The 16,987-nt window shown below is 38.2% G+C and overlaps 2 protein-coding genes across 2 annotated transcripts; both read right to left on the bottom strand.

Moving 5' to 3' along the window:
• Positions 1-2,908: 2,908 nt before the first annotated feature.
• Positions 2,909-5,219, bottom strand: LOC113735950 (replication protein A 70 kDa DNA-binding subunit D-like). Its single transcript, XM_072083173.1, has 10 exons — positions 5,076-5,219; positions 4,709-4,979; positions 4,547-4,626; positions 4,296-4,452; positions 4,118-4,196; positions 3,891-4,020; positions 3,655-3,791; positions 3,428-3,548; positions 3,127-3,355; positions 2,909-3,036 (listed from the first exon to the last, which is right to left on the bottom strand). Exons 1-10 carry the CDS (start codon positions 5,217-5,219, stop codon positions 2,909-2,911), a joined length of 1,476 nt encoding a protein of 491 aa, XP_071939274.1.
• A 123-nt stretch (positions 5,220-5,342) lies between these two features.
• On the bottom strand, positions 5,343-10,810 carry LOC113735946 (uncharacterized). The gene is made up of 5 exons (XM_072083172.1): positions 10,186-10,810; positions 9,883-10,044; positions 8,861-9,772; positions 6,143-8,768; positions 5,343-6,054 (listed from the first exon to the last, which is right to left on the bottom strand). Exons 1-5 carry the CDS (start codon positions 10,808-10,810, stop codon positions 5,343-5,345), a joined length of 5,037 nt encoding a protein of 1,678 aa, XP_071939273.1.
• Between the last annotated feature and the right edge of the window lie 6,177 nt (positions 10,811-16,987).

Raw genomic sequence — 16,987 nt, 5'->3', positions numbered from 1 at the left:
AAGACTTCGGCCCAATTTGCCCAACAAGGGCTCATGTTTTGTTGTTCCAAAAATGCCCCTAGGACAAACTCTATCATCTGAACTCTTTTCTTGCCAAATTAGCACCTGTTATTATATTTTCGTTCTACTCCCTGAAATAAATGCAAAATATCAAAAGTGAGTAGAATCTAGCAATTAATCCACATTAGGTCAGGTAATAGGGAAAATTAATAATAAAATAAATGATAAAATTGCAACCTATCAGACGTGAAGGAGGTGAATAAAACGAGGCTTTTGCCTCGGGCCCCTTAAAGCTAAAGCATCGTTCCTTTTTTATGCTTTTCATATAGACATACTTGATTTCTTTTGGGTTCCAAGACACAAAAAAGAGCTTTTTTATATATTTTTTTCCCTTTGAGTTCCAAGACACAAAAGAATTTTACCTAAAAAAACCAAATTCTTACAAAATATGCATGTGCACTGCACATGGGAGGACGACCATGTTTTGGCAATCTCCATTCCCACTTTATATACATTCTTTAAATAAACTAGGAGGGGTTCACCGCGCGATGCGCGGTGTTGGTTCCATGCTGCCCAGAAAATGCCCAATTTTCAAGTGAAGATATCACAAACCGCATGAGGTATATTTAAGTTCTTTGGCTATGAAATGATTAAATTTTTAAATAAGCCAGGTTGCAGGAAAATGCGAGTAAATAAAGGTTTGCATTCAACACGGCATCAAGGAAAAGATTGAAAAGAAAACATTTTTGGTGAATAAAATTGAAGCTGATAATAGATGTTAGGCATTCATAATATATTTGCTACATGTTTAATTTCATTGCAATGCAGTTATATTTAGGAGGAATGAAGAATGCGGTTCAACGAAATAAAAAACTGAAACATATGCGATGGAGAGGTTGAAGGTAACAGGGAACTTCGGTTACAGAGAAAACATAGTGCAGAAGTTAGGTACAAGTAGGACAATTAGAATAAATTTTGAAGGTGCAAGACCATGGAAAGACTCTCTCGACTCCATTATCGTCAAAGACTGCAAGCGTGAAGGTAGTTGATGATTCTGGAATGAAGACAAGGACTTCATTGTGCTGTAACTGATGTTGAAGAACGAAGCTTCTCCAATTTGTTTTTAGCTTTTTCCCTTTTACACCTATTGATGTAATTATCTCTCCAGTCCTAATAAGAAGTGTTGGAGTTCTTTGTTCATTAATAAAGCGATCGACGAATCTTGGAATTTTCTGATACAAAAGGAATGAAAGTCAGATGCGAGAACATAATATATATTTTTTGTTCAAAGTAATGCAGTAAGAGATGGAAAAAGAAACAGTGTATGGATAGATTACCAATGTGTTTGGGGTTGCTGTATTGAAGGTTTGATAGAAGCAAACTGAATCAACGAGATTCTGGTTTAAATCTGGGTTTATTGATGAAGCAACTAACTGCTGAATTTTTATAGAAGCGGCACTATCTGAAGTTATTTAGCAGATAATGAATTAGAGAAGATTTTACTACAACTAACTGCATGATATAAAGGTTAGTATAAACTGACCTTGTGCATGAGCACCAACAGGCTGCAATAAATTTGGTAATGGGACTGTCCAAGATAGGTAAACCTGTTTTTGTAGCTCGGAAAAGTGTATGACATCAAAGATGAGATTGCCAGCATGTCGTAGAAGCAACATATCATGTTTGTTTGCAATATTTTCTTGGTAATATTCATCCCAGCCTTCTTGAAATGAACGATCACCGACTACAACAGGCCATTTATAAGTTCCGTGCTTGAGAATAATTGTATTATGCTGGTGCTGGGTAAGTAATACCTTGAATTGAGCAGGTAGAATCTGCATTTTAGGAGATAAAAATAGGAAATGTCAAATGAACATATATATCTACACTGCACATTGCTAACAAGTAATTTCTATTGCATAGAAGAAAATTAGACCTCTCCTCTATGATTGCATTTCAGTAGAAAACAACAGGCCATTGAGCTACTATTTGTTAGTCCATAGGTAGATGGACCTTCTGCCATTGATGTGACCGGGGAAGCTAATTTTAAAAAAGTGGGAAAGATGCAGTCATATGAAGGCAAAGGGAACAAGTGAACCTTAGGGATAATCTGAGGGAAGCAAGTAGAAAGGTTAACTTGAAGTGTTTTGCTTCGGATGTATGAGCCATTCAAGAGGCAGCTATATATAAACAATGAATGGGTAAAAGAGTTTTTTAGTAAATTTGTTTATGGTCAGGCTTGCTTTAGTTCTTCTCAGAGCTGAGTGCTTTAATGCTTCGTCACATCAAAGAAGTAGAACAGGTTAATATTAAAAGAAGTGACTGGTAAGGTTACAGCTAAGAAGTGAATGCAGAGCAGGGTAATATCTATTGTATAACACAGTTATGGTGACGAAAAAAGTAGAGTTTCTGTAAAAGAACCGAAGTCTGCACAACTACACAATCTAAGGCTAATAGATATACTAAGTCTGAGATGCTGAGCAGAGTGAGTGGAGCTGACAATAGTAGGTGCGATATTTAATAGGAGATTTATGTGAAGGAGAAAATTTGAATAGCTTTGATAAAAGCATTCAGTAAAAGCTGGCGAATAACAGATAGTACATTCACCACAAGGTCAGTTAATAAGCTAAATAGAGCAGAAGGTGAATTCAAAGGACCCTGTGACCAGTACATAACAGCTGTAAAACATCTATTCAAAATACATAGCTGGTGCTGATTGCAGATTATCAGCTAACGTAAAAGGTTTAACATCAAAAGCAGTTTAAGGGGCATTCATGAACAAAAGACAGGTTTAACTAATACATCAATGACTCTTTGAGGAACACAAAAGCAACTTTGCAAAAATATAGGATAGCATGGGAGGCATAGAAAGCAGAGATTTGGTCGACAAAAGGGGCAAAAGAAACAGTCAATTGAGTCTTTGTTTTTTGCTAGAGCTGCATTCTGCATTTTCATCTTCCTCAGCTTCAGTGCTCTGTGGTTCATCAAACCTTTCAGAAAGGCGAACACAAACTTTTGAACGAGCGCTACTCTCTCCTGCGACCATATTTGTTTGATATGTCACATGATTCAGTTGAAGTAAAATATAAATGCTGGAAGCTAAACTGTGTAGTGCTTGTGAGTTACCTGGAGCCCCGAGCTGTATAGTGTCAGATTCTGTGCTAGGAAAAGGAGGGGCATCCTCTGCTTCACTTGTTAACTGCGCAGAATCGGCACCAGCATTGACTTCAGAGTAGTATATAATTGTGTAGCGCTGCCTTGCGTCTGCCAGTTGCGCTTGCACAGGTTTGATGTGAAGCAGAAACGTCTTTGAACTGAGCTCCTTGTGGACAAACTCCAGGGGAAGTGCAACATTCTGTTAAGGGAATGAAAAGTGAGAATAAAAAGTATAGAATACCCTGATCATCAAGATTTAGGGAGCAAGAACCTCATTAAAATGTTGCATTGCTTCCAGTGCATTAAACGTCAGTAAGTTCTCTGCTAATTCGCCAAATATTGAAGCTGGTATCACGCCGGTGCTATCGATCAAATCAACATCAAAGCGGCATCTAAAAATAGGGACACAATATGCAGGAATTCATATTTTTTTATCTGAAACAGCATTAGATAGCAGCAAATACAAACCAATATATTACAAGTGTATTTTTTTAGCACCTAGGTACTGCAGGATGTTTTTCTTTGCACGAGTTACAGGTAAACTCAACTTGATAGGCTGCTGCTGTGGCTCGGCAACAGTTCTTACAGCTCATGTACCAATATTTCTGGAAGATATGCTCAAAAGAGAACTGTGCCTTCACCCATATAGTCTTAAAGACGAGCAAGCATGAGTACAAAAAGACGAGTGCACATGAAAAGAGAATGAAAACAGGTAACATGTTCGAGTCCCAAACCTTTTGTGACGAAGTTATGTTACAAATCCAGGTAGTTTTCTGATCTGCTTTTAATGACAGCTGTGGATTATATTTAATATAGTCCTTTTTTTCGGCAGCTTCTTTAAGCAACTTAGTGTTCCTCAATGCCCTGGGTGAAAGGAGACATAAAAAGTATTAAGACTGAAAGTGTGGACAGAATTTGGAGCTAAACTGTATAGAGGTCGGTGATTCAAAATATATCGCACCAGTTCTTGAGTTCTCTTGCCTCTTGTACAGGTGGATCAACAAGAATCGCTGAATCAAACCAAGTACCAAGTGCGACTCCTGTATGGCGAAAGTAAAGTACACATTTCTTTACAGGCGTTGCAGGCAGGAAGAAAAAGCTAAAGAGTAAAAACGTTAAAAGCTAAAACTGGAACAGACCATTATAGTTGTTCACTTTAACTCTGCGAGCAATGATGACAGGATAGCTGTGAAGTTTAGATAATATTTCCTGTCCTTCATTATCCAGAAAACTATCCCATAGAGACAGGAGCACCGTCTGTGATCTGTGCTCGTGATAAGAGTTAACAGTTACAAACTGAAAAAAATGGTTGTAGAGAAAAAGAAATAAAGGTAGTGGGAAGTTTTGCATAAACTGAGAATTGAAGCTCTCGCTGTTCATTAAGAAGGACAAATTTCTGAACATCTGATTGCTTTGAGTTTTTGGTAACAGTTTTCTTCTCAAGCGCACTAATCACAACTCCTAGCACGTCTATGAACAATACAGAGAATGGGATTATGAAAACTTTGGCCAGAACGTAAACATATTAAGAGCAAAGCATTGAAAGGCTTACCGACTGATTTAGTTCTGTCATCCATGTATTGAACTAAGTCAGTAAACTTTGAATAGCAGAATTTTACAGGCATGACTTCATCATCATCAGCAATTTCGTCAATGACAGTCTTGGTGCTGATAACCCATTGAACGGTGAGCTCAGATGTCTGGAACTTTGGTGGTATGGTTCTGACCTCAGCATTGGATATTTTATATTTTTTATAGACCTGCAAAATGCTGCTCATTCTAGGAATGTCATCATTGAAGATGATTCCTTCGACTCTTGATCCCTACGTAAAGAGGTGAAGTTAATGCTGCATAAAGAAATCAAAACAATAGCTGACTTAAATGCTAGAATCTAAACTTGAGCAGTGGCTTCAACTAACCTCTGAATCGTAGAAAACAAATTTCTGCTTTCTTGTTGGCGTTCCCATTGAGCTTGTGATCTGTTGCTTTTCCTGAACAGTGACGATGCAGCTCCAATTTTTCATGTGAGGTATGATATCTCGCATTGGCAGCAAGTTAGCCATCCTACAAAAACACAAGTCGATGGATATATGAACAGGAACTAAAAGATAAAAAAAACACAGTAAACCATATTTGAAAAATATGTATGACGAGCTTACTTTAGGATAAGTCAAGCAGAAAATTGCTTAGGCTTGAGCTAATCTAAAAATTTCATCAAAGACAACATTTCGAGTTTTGCAATCTACTTTTGTGTCATCAAATGTTCCAGGAACAAGAAGAACTTTAACTTTGGCAGCGGTTTTAGCTCTGGACAGAGCAACATACAGCTGGCCATGAGAAAAAACTGGTTCCCGTAGATAGATGCCGACGTAGTCAAGAGTTTGGCCCTGCGATTTATTGATAGTTAAAGCGAAGCAAAGGCGGACAGGAAATTGTGTTCTTATGAATGGAATCCCATTCTTGTCATTGTCGGGCGTTTGAAGAGGTATCCTTGGAACGAAAACTCTTTTTCCTCGATGATGGCCAAAAACAATTTCAGCAGAAATTGTGTGCTGGCCAAGTTCCCTACATATTAACCTTGTGCCATTGCAAAGGCCTTCAGCTGGATTTAGATTTCTTAGAAGCATCAGTGGACAGTTTTCCTTCAACAGCAACTTATGAGGAGGAAGACCTTTAGGATTTTGAGAATTGAGGAAGTCTTCGTAGTCATCTTGGTGCCGCTGATCAACAGTCTTGTCGGAGCTAATATAAGTGTGAAGGCTTCCAGGAAATCTCCTAATCATTATTTCATTGAGTTCATCAACTGAGCTATTTTTAGGCGCAAGGATGCACCTATTTATTAGGTTATAAGGATCTTGCGAATAGGTGTTCAAATCTGGAAAGACACTTTCTAGTAACCTGCGTAAAAGAAGCTGCATTGATAATGGGAAGCAGGAGGAATAGTTGCTAAACAAAAACTAAATTTGATTGTATGTACCCATCTAACCTGTCTAAGGATTTCTCTTTATCGTAATAAGGAATAACTATATCTGATGATAAAGTTATTTCGCCCTCATCATCAATAGGTTCTCTTCCTTCTCCTACTCTTAGAAGGAATCGTGAAAATTCAGGATCAAACATAGCTCGCATATTTTGTACGAGTCGGATTTTATGCAGTTTAGGCCACAGAGGAGACATGGGAAAGGTCGACTGGACGAGAACTTGTTTAGTTGCTTGTTCAATCACAGGAAGAGTCTGTCGAAAATCTCCTCCAAAAACTATTACCTTTCCTCCAAAAGGTAAATCTGAGTCCATTAAATCCTTCAGCAATTCGTCGAAGGCTTCAATTGTGTCCCGTTTAGCCATTGAAGCCTCATCCCACAAAATAAGCTTAGATTCTGAAATGAGTTTTGCAGCAGAACTTTGTTTACTAAGCTGGCAACTCTTACCTTTCTGGAAATCAAGTGGTATCTTGAATCTTGAGTGAGCTGTCCTTCCACCAGGAAGGATTGATGCTGCAATTCCAGATGTTGCCACTGCAATTGCAATATGGTTCTGTGATCGTAAGGTCGCGAGAAGCGACCGATACAGGAACGTTTTACCGGTGCCGCCGGGGCCATCAACAAAAAAAGCCTGGCCTTCTAAGGAAAAACATGCTGCTAGGATTAGATCATAGGCATGTTTCTGCTCAGGATTTAGCATCTGAGGCAAAAGCAGATCCTCAGGTGTCACTGCTAAGCTTTTCTCACTTTCAATCTCCTTTGTTAATCGTTCAGTATAATTGCATGTAAAATCGTCAGAGACAAAGTGAAAATCAGTAATGTTTTTCCCCATTTGTTCAAGTGAACTGTTAATAGCTTGCAAAACTTTCTGTCTAATTTCAGCTGAAGAAAAGCCATGGAGTGGTTGCTGGTGATGATAGTCAGCAGAAAGGTCATGTTCAAATTTTTCCCAAAGCGATTTAGGATTTGTTGGAGAACAGTACACAAGGAGAGTGGCAAACAACAGCCTCAATGAAGATGGCATTTGAAATGCCATCGCTTCCTGAAGTGTCTCCTCTATATAAGCATCGGATTGTAGAAGGCCAAGAGCTAAAGCAGCTTCTCTAAAAGAACCTAATTTCTGTGCATTAACAGTCAAAAGGTCTTCAAAAGAGGTCGGGCCAGCAATGTGCGTTAATAGCAACCGCAAATAATATCTTTCTCCTTCCTTTGGACTAACAGTGACCATGCGACCAATCACCTTTCGACGCTTTCTTTCAGTCCACTCTTTATATTTACCAGACCAAACAAAATGCTCAGGAAAATTTCTGTACAAGCATTTCAGATTCTGTGCTCTAGGATTGGTTTTGTTCATGCGAAAAAACTGAGTTAACATAGTCTTTGAAAAGTCAATTTTACTCAGCAATTGCAGCAAGTCAGAGTTCTTGTCAAAGGAAATGAATTGCTGATCTGGAAGGTGAATCTGAAGGGTGTAAACTGCAGGGGTCATTTCGCTCAGCTTAAATTCATAAATGCGCCAAAAAGCTTCTGGAGGTGAAACCCATCTACCTTTCTGGAAGTCTTTTATTTCATCAATAGCATCCGCTGATGCACAGGAAATAATCTTAAAGCTCACTTGATCGTGTCCTTTGAAAACATACTTATACAAGTACTTCACGAGCTTAAGAGTAGAACAAATTTCGACATTGATGTGGCAATCAAATAAAGCAAGCAGGTAAGGGTTGTAAGGCACAACCCACCTATTATCAAGAGTAAATCTACGAACCTTCACTCTTTTGCCATCATCTCTTCTCCTATAACACGGATAGGTATCCTCACCATGAGTTGTCTGAGAACAAAAGCTCTTTGGATAGCGATTTTTGCAGGTCCCATCTCTCATACAAGGACAAGATGTATCCATGGCTCCGCAAGGACCATGGATCATATGTTTCACAACAAGAGAATACAAGTGAGGATATCTATCTTTGTCGGGCAACTCAGCACAAACAACTTTGTCGTATGACTCTGGATTAAGCAGCTTATGACCAGGTTTTAAGATCAATAATAAATGGGCATGAGGAAAGCCGCGTTTCTGAAACTCAATCACGTAAACACATGCTGAAACCTCGCCGAAGATCTGCTTATTCAGAATTTCTGCTTTAAGCATTTCAAACTTGGCTCTAAAAACTCTAGCGAGAAGGTCTGGCCGATCCTGAGGTTTTTCATGGTATTTCAAATTTTCCTGAATTTCTTTCCATGCTGGATTACACGTCATTGTAAGAAAAATGTCTGGTTTTCCATATTTCTGTACGAGTGCCATCGCATCTAGGTAACGACGCCTCATATCCCTCGGACCACCTATAAAGGAAGCTGGAAGAATGACCTTACGACCAACCTTAGAAGCAGCAGTGTGGCCAACAGAAACACTGTCAAGAACCCCTTGCAGAATTTCGGAACGTATATTGTTTTGCCGATGCCTATGAAAGTCAAGCCTACATGTTTCAATCTTGACATAAGCATCAACTGAAAACTGCTGTAGCAGCCTAAGAGTGTGTAACAGCATTGACTCATCATCGTCCCTTATTTGGAACCTATAACAGTAGTACTCCCTAGCAGATACAGTACTTTCCTCTGTTTTTCCTTGGTCAGCAGCTATAAAGAAGGGAAAAGATGCTGTACATGGTTAAATAATGTAACGCAATGGGCAGGTTCAGTAGTTTATAAGAAGAGAGAAATGTGCTCGCCTCTTTGTTCTAAATCGATTAACTCCGATGAGGAGTTAACTGAAGTTGGATCAATGTTAATATCATTCTCACAAGCGTCCCCTCCTCTTTTCCTCTTGCAAAGCCTTTTAATCCCATGGTGCCAGCCACACTCACCACGAGGGAAAAGGAGAGGGTACTGTAAAGGGTCGTAACAGCCATAGTAATGTTGAATCCTATGGCTACCAGCCGAGCGAGAATAAACCTGAATATGAGCGCGCCTATCGGACGACTGATCTTCACTTTCAGTCCATATAGCTGCTACTTGCGAGGCTGAGGGAAGGTTATATACTCGCTGGTCAAGTGAAGGATAACAATTAAGGATAATGTTCAGGTTGTCAAGGTGTGGAACATCCCTAAGGCCTTTAAAGAACCGAGCATAAGGATTGTCAGAAAGTACGCGCATAAGCAGTCTTAAAGTGCTTTCGCGTAGTTTATCTGAGTTACCAAGCCTCTTTGTTAATTCCTCAGCAGTGTCAAAAAAATATAATTGGATTCCAGATGGTCGATCACCTAAGTGAACGAGACCATCAAGAAAGTGGTAAACCTGACCTTGAACACGGAAGGTATAGACACCTTTTGTGTTTTTTGTTAATTCAGAGTCATACTTTGCAGCAAAAGATGTGAAGCCAAGGTTGTTGTTATAAGTGCGAACAATGGTTCTAAAGTGAGCACTCTCTTCATCGTTGCCAATGAATAAGCGTTTCAAATCGTAAGGCATTGGAGGAGCAACGATAGAGATCTCTCCTCCTGAGCAGCAAAAGGAAGGAGGTTCCAAATGGAACCTTTTCGCTCCACAATGCTGACAATCAGGAACACGAGGCAGAACCAGAGATGCATTGGGAATATTGGCAAGACGAGACATGGTTGAATGTGCACGAGCTTGTTTTTTCGCTGCAGTTTTATTGCACGCACAAACGAGTTTATTAATTATGACTGGTGAGCTGGATAAATCAGGATGGAAGGCAACAAACGGTTAAAGAGGATCAGGAGCAAATCCAAACCTGAGCTGGGGTTGTTTACAGATGCAGGGGCGGTGCGTTTTTTGTAACGGGAGCGAACAATAGATGGATCAGAAGAAGGAGCTACTTTTCTGGTTTTTTTCTTCAAGTGACCAGATGTTGGCTCACACCTGGACACCTCCTCTGTGTGAGCAGGAAAGTTGGCTGCGAATTGCACAAGCGAATAAGGTAGGCAAAAGAGTGCCAATTCCCTTAAAGGAACACCGGCAAACAAAGGAAGAAGGCTTCCGGAAGGCCAGGATATAAAGTTGGTTATTCAATATTTACAGTCTGGCCGAAACAGACCAGGAGGTTTGCAAACACAGCGTATATCGTAAGGCAAGACAGTACCTTCGCAAGGTTGTTCTAAAGGAGAATCTGGGATTCCAGCAGGGAAAGAATGACTCGCAGGAGCATTTTCTTTTGGAATCGACTGTTCAGAGTTCTTAAGAGATGAATTCAAAGGAAATAAGCCTAGCATAACTTCAGGATGTGAAAGGTTAACAGGTTGTTCATTTTCAGGCGGAAGGGAGAATACGTGCTTATGTTTCTCTCTACCTGGGTCATCACTGAGTTGTGGTCCAAAGGAGGGGATAGGATGACCAGTAAATGAACCAGGGGACTGACACGACATGAAATCTAATCCCTCTCTAATCGCAAAGTCATCATCAGCTGGAAACACAACATGTGTATTCCCCAACGGCTGAGAATGAGCAGCCGTAGGATCCTCACTACGACATGGCATATGATGAGCATTTGGGAATGACACACCAGTTTCAACATATCCTAATGGGACCCTGCGAACACGAGGAGCTGGAGCTTTTCCAGCTTTCTTGGAGGCCCGAGCCTGCCTTCGAGAGCGCAGAAGCTCTGCTTTCTTCAGAGGCGGCATTTCTGCATATTTTTTGCGGCGCACAGCATTCCTATCCATCTGATTGGTGCACACTTGAGTAGGCGAAAAGAAAGCCAAACGTACGCGTCTAATACACGACTACAGCGGTAACTAAATAAGTAAGAAGTAGGGCAAAGCTCTACCAAGATTGACGCATAAAAACAGAGGAAGAAAAGCTAAAGTGCAGCTCTCACACAGGAGAACGAAACTCAGCAGACATAAAAAAAGAAAGATAAGTGCAGTCCTTATACAGAACCATGGAATCCAGTAAGTATAATTATTTAAAAGGAAAAGAGCGAAGCAAAGTTAAAGCACAGGCCTCAGACAGGAGCATGGAACAGAGCACACAAGGAAAAGCAGATAAAAGTTCGAGCCAAGCTGGTAACATTTAAAAGTGAAGCAATAAAACCACGGGGCAAATGATTATTGGACAGGAGCAAGGTAAAAGCACATACGGAAGGGAGGATAAGTAATGTCACCTTAACCTTAAGCCTCTATCAGCCAACAGCAAAGCAAAGCAACAAAGAAGAGGACAGAACCTGCTTCAGCACCTAACAAACCAACAAGAGGAAAAAAGGGTAAGAAGATACAATTCCAAAGAGTAAAATGCGGTAGAACAAGCATTTCTTGCAGGCAATTCTGAAAGCTCTTAATAAGTTGGGTGGCAGGTTTATTTTTTGCAAGCATTTTTTAAGGGGGGGGAAGATAACCTCTTAATAAGTATCTCTGAAACAGTTATCCTTACAAGCATTCCTCACAAAATAGTTCCCTCCTGTAAGAGAGGGAGGGGTACACTCCAGAATGGTGTCTGAAAATATATAGGGTATAATATAAGGAATGCTTACTAAGAACTCCAAAAAAGGTAGAAGGCGGGGAAGGATAATTTGTAGGCAGTAAGAGTAGTAGGACAAAACGTGAAGAAAGCACAGCAATGCAAGAATTGTTCATAGGGGGGACACGGGAAAAGCAGGGGAAAAGGATCCGGCAAGGAAAATAACAAATTTAAATAGGATAAATGAGGGAAAAGGGAAGAAGCAAAATGAGATGAAAAGCAAACCAAAAAGGCAATTAAACAGTAACAACTGAAGAGAGAATAAAATTTAGCCGCTAAAAAAAACAAATAACCACAACAGTGCACACAACGGTCTCAGAAGGAGCTAAAATCAAACAATAACAACAGAATTAAACCTTATGCAAGAAGGCAGCAAGACAGTAGCTCTCAGAAAGGCTGGGAAAAGTGGGGGAAAGAAAGAAGACAATAGTTGAGAATGAAGAAGCAAGCAGCTGAAGGGCAAGGAAAAGGGAGCAATGGAAATGAGGCACAATTACCGCGGTGCATGATGACGAAAGCTGGAAAAGGCGAAATTTGGAGGTTAGAAACCCCTGCATACATCGGACTAACAAAGAGCTTCCAGTCTTGTCAATCATCATCATCATCATCAAAGAAGAAAAGAGGGAAATGTGCTTTTTCGGCAGCCCTATAGAGCAGAGCTGTAGTTTCTTTTCTCACCAAAGCGCAAAGAGAAGGAAGAAACTTAGTCAGATGCAACGGTGAATCTGATTTTAAAAGAAGGGCAGTATCGTCAAAGCACACCAACCACATTGAGCCCATCACCAAACAGCTATCATCATCAATCAAACCATCACCAGCCGCCAATCTCACTAAGCTGGCAACGTTTATCGTCAAAACCGGAGGTCCTTCTGCTTCTCTCTCGGACAAAAGCAAGACAAGAAGAATTGCACTTCCCAGCAAGAGCACACAAGCCCCACGCGATTGACGGCCAAATCTCAGCCAAAAAACTGAAGGTCCTTCTTCTTCTCTCTCGGACAAACAAAAGCAAGAGAAGAAGAATTACATTTCCCAAGATGACTCAGCTGGCAATCTGCCGACCAGAGAAAAGAAAAGAAAAAAAAGAAATGATGGCCATGCTACAGAGAAATGTTTCTTCTTAAAAACCGAAGGTCCAGCTTTCTTCTCGTCGGACAACAGCAAGAATGGCACTTCTCCTTCCAGCGAAAGCACGCGAGTTCCACGTGATTGACGACCAAATTTCAGCCAATAAAAACGAGCCACGTCAGCACAAAACCACCACACTTGACAACCTCATTCGCGCTTTTACTATATAGGTAGACAAGATGACTCAGCTGGCAATCTGCCGACCAGAGAAAAGAAAAGAAAAAAAAGAAATGATGGCCATGCTACAGAGAAATGTTTCTTCTTAAAAACCGAAGGTCCAGCTTTCTTCTCGTCGGACAACAGCAAGAATGGCACTTCTCCTTCCAGCGAAAGCACGCGAGTTCCACGTGATTGACGACCAAATTTCAGCCAATAAAAACGAGCCACGTCAGCACAAAACCACCACACTTGACAACCTCATTCGCGCTTTTACTATATAGGTAGATAAACGGAAGATCCTTTTCACATGACAACTTGCAGTATTTATTGGGTGGTAGTGACTGATTTGTACCACTAATCATTCTTTAATTCACTTTTTAATTATTCTTCCAAAAAGATAAGTTATCACATTAAGATGGGTCACTGACTCCACCAACTGCAATGACTTCTTTGAGTTTGTTGTAAATTAACGCGTAATAGGTACGCGCAACTGTGCAAGAAAATGATTGTCATCCAAAACTACCTTTTGCCCCTTCGTATTTCACATCGAAAATATATAGAACTAGTTTTGTACCCGTTCGTCGAATGGGAATCGTCGAAAAATAACAAACTTTAGTCAATTTATAAAAATGTCAATATAAAATACATATTTAATGTATAATCTATTATAATTTGTCTTAAGTATATTACCATGTGCGCATTGTAATGTAAAGTATTCTTATAATATAAATTTGAACATCTAATTCAGTGAATAATGATTCAAAAATAGAAAAAATAACATTCAAAAACTTGAAAATAAATAAAAAGTGCAGTAAATAGTATCAAATAATATTCTACTATTCAAAACTTTTTTTTTGTTTTTTTCTGTTTGAACATTCTCCTCGATTTGTCCGTGCAAATCAGCATTTATTGATTTTCTATTATCACTGCATGATAGCAAAGTAGGATAACTAAATATAAAAAAAATTAATGATTTATCCCATTCAAGTTTGTGTATAACAATACGTAAAGATTATAATTAAATAAATGGCCAGAGTCTTTTAATTAACTAATGAATTTGCAGATATATCTAATAGAGATATTTATGTTTCTTGTATTTATATCGCATTACTTTCCAGTGCCTTTTGTTTTTGGTTGTTTTTCCTGAAAACAAATTAACAAACATCGTAGTATATGATCACAAAAATCAATTAACAAACATGTTAGAAAAAATTCTACAAAAATAACGATGAAAGTACTTGTTTAAATCCTATGTCTTCATACAAATCAAATAGAAAATAAAACAAAAAAAATTCAAGATATGTTACTAAGCTCTTACAATTGAAGATCAACATGCCTTTTTAAAAAAAATATATATATATATTGAAAAAAGATGTACCTGATAATCAAGAGGAGTGAAAACCCAAAATCGATACTTTAATATGCCAACCGCTTGCACTGGAAATACCTAACCATGAATTGGATACTTGAATCAATATATTAGAGGCTATATGTAGTATAGACATAGAAAATAAGAATTGATAAGAATACAAAGAGATATTGATAAGAACATTAAAAGTATGTTTATCTTAATTTAAGTTGCTTAAAGTACGTAACTTTGGGTAGGAAATAAGAATCTTATAATATTAAGAATTCTTATAAGAAATAAAACCATAATCGTCCAAATAACTTTGGGTAGGAAATAAGACCTTATGTGACTCGTACTATGCACGTATATAAACCTGTACGTAATAAATTTACAAATGCGTTATCAAGATAGATTTTATCGACCTTAAAAGACCACCTCCACTATATCGAGTCCTTTAAGTGCATGGACTCCTATGATGTGCGTCCACACACGAAATACTCCCCACCATCTGGGCAAAGATGTATTGTGATTAAGGAATTATTAGCAGAAATATATTAAAAAAAAAGACGGGCGGAGCACACGACGGACGAAGGGTCGGGTAGGGGCTTTTGGGGTGCAAAACTTCAATAAATATCTAATGTTTTATCTCATTTTTCTTTAGCTATGATAATGGGATTTTATTTCTTTGGTTGATGACACTCCATTTCTTTGTATGGACTTTTTCAGAATTTTTCAATCAGATGAAGTGCCATTTCTCTTTGTACATCAATTATGCATGGGGATTGTGAGTCTTGTAAAACTTTCTCGGGCTAACTTTCTTTAATTTCCATGTCTAGATTGTATGTATGTTGTTCTATATATGGGTAAATTATCTTAAAATAAAAAGGATCTATGATGAAGCTGTTAAAAAAAAAATAGGACACTATAAAAAAATATATTATCATTTATTCCTATATATCTAATAGAGGAGATTTATGTCTCTTTTATTTATATCGCATTACTTTTTAGTTCCTTTTTTGGGTAAGAAATAAGAATCATATAATATTAAGAATTTTTATAGAAAATAAGAATTGATATATATCCAAACAAAAAAGGAGTAAGCCACGTAGGAAACTACTTGCCGTCTCGTTAAGTCACGTAGGAAAGAAAAAATATGAAGGGATAAGTATGAGGATACGACTTTATTTTATATATATATATATATATATATATATATATATATATATATATCTGATTTGGATTTAGAAAGAAGGAATTGCATTTTTTGTTTTTTTTGGAGTTCATCGGCAGAGGAACAGAAGCAGAAGAGAGGGGCAACCACCCTCCAGAACTCCATTTACCTCTCTTCTGGTGGTTGTCCTCCGCCTCAGTCTTAAACTAATTAGATTTTGGTCCTCAACAATTAGGATGTGGGTAAAATGGTTTTTTTGTTTCAAGGAAGAAAATTTAGTCCTTGATATTTAGAAAATTAATCAATTTGGTCCTATTAAATTTCAGGCAAATTATATTGAGTCTACGATCTTTACTATTTTTAACTAATATCAGGCCGGTTTTAAAAGAATGTGGGCGATACGAACACAAAATAGGCTTTAGAGGCATTTACAAGTGTTCTAATATTAGGCATTTTATTGTAAAAGAAAATTTCAAGAAATATTTCAGTAAAGTGGTATGGTCTTGAACTTTGCATTCTTAAAATCCCAAACATAATAATAACCATGCAGTCCTAATACCAGAAAGGGAAAAGAATGGTTAACAAATCAATGGAGCATTGAAAAAAAAAAGTACAAGTCAAATAAATAAATAATTAGAAAAATCATACCACATCAGAGCTTCAATCAATCCTAGAGGTCCAAATGAGTCGAGTTACTCGCAATTGAAGTGACCGAGCTCGAGCAAACTCGAGTTTAAAGATACTTAACTCGTTAGCTCGTAAGTTTCAATCCTTGTTTTCTTTTCATCATCTTGCTGATTCATCTTTTCCTTTTTTTTTTATTTCAGAACTAGCCATCCTTTTTTTTTTAAGTTCCAGATCTAGCAACTATGATGGCAACCATGAAAGGCTCTTGCTAGATTACCACCATGGAAGTATCCGTGAGAGAACATAGGGTAGTTAAAGGTTAGTGATCATCTCTTAGGGATAGGAACAGTCAAAAAGTGAAGAAGAAAAAGCAGAATACCAAACAAATGAAACAAACCGGTCCTTATGGTTATTTTCAATTCCCGGTCAGACCCGATTTTGACTGATTTTTATTTAGGCGGTTTTTTGAATGAACTCGGACTGAAAGCCTAGCTGATTCTCGGTTCAACCAGTCGAACCAGTCAGTTTGATCCGAGTTTAAAAACACAAACAGCCCCCCACCTTTCCTTTCTCTATTTTGGATTCTAGACTTCCTTCGGAAAGACAAGACCATTTTTTTATGTTTATGCCATATTGATTAGTGTTAAGCACACCATGTGATTGCTATATTGACATGAATTGCTAGTTGTGCTGCTCTCGATTTTCCTTCCATATTGAGGTCCGATTTTTTGTTCATTCGTACCAGCATGGGAACAATTACGGGTACAAATGAGTTAAGATGAGTCGAGTTTTGAACTAATTAAATTCAGTCTCAACCTAAGTTTATGAAATTTGAACTTGAGCTCGATGAGCTCAAAATGTAAAACTCGATCTTGAACTCGAGTTTAAAAAATAAAAAAAATTATTTAATTTTTAAAAAATAAATAAAATAATAATTTTCCTTAACAAATAATA

This window comes from Coffea arabica, chromosome 3c (assembly GCF_036785885.1).
Source record: "Coffea arabica cultivar ET-39 chromosome 3c, Coffea Arabica ET-39 HiFi, whole genome shotgun sequence".
In the NCBI taxonomy this organism is placed as follows: Eukaryota; Viridiplantae; Streptophyta; class Magnoliopsida; order Gentianales; family Rubiaceae; genus Coffea; species Coffea arabica.
The sequence above is the reverse complement of the archived record's forward strand: the minus strand, read 5'-3'. Positions and strand labels throughout refer to the sequence as shown.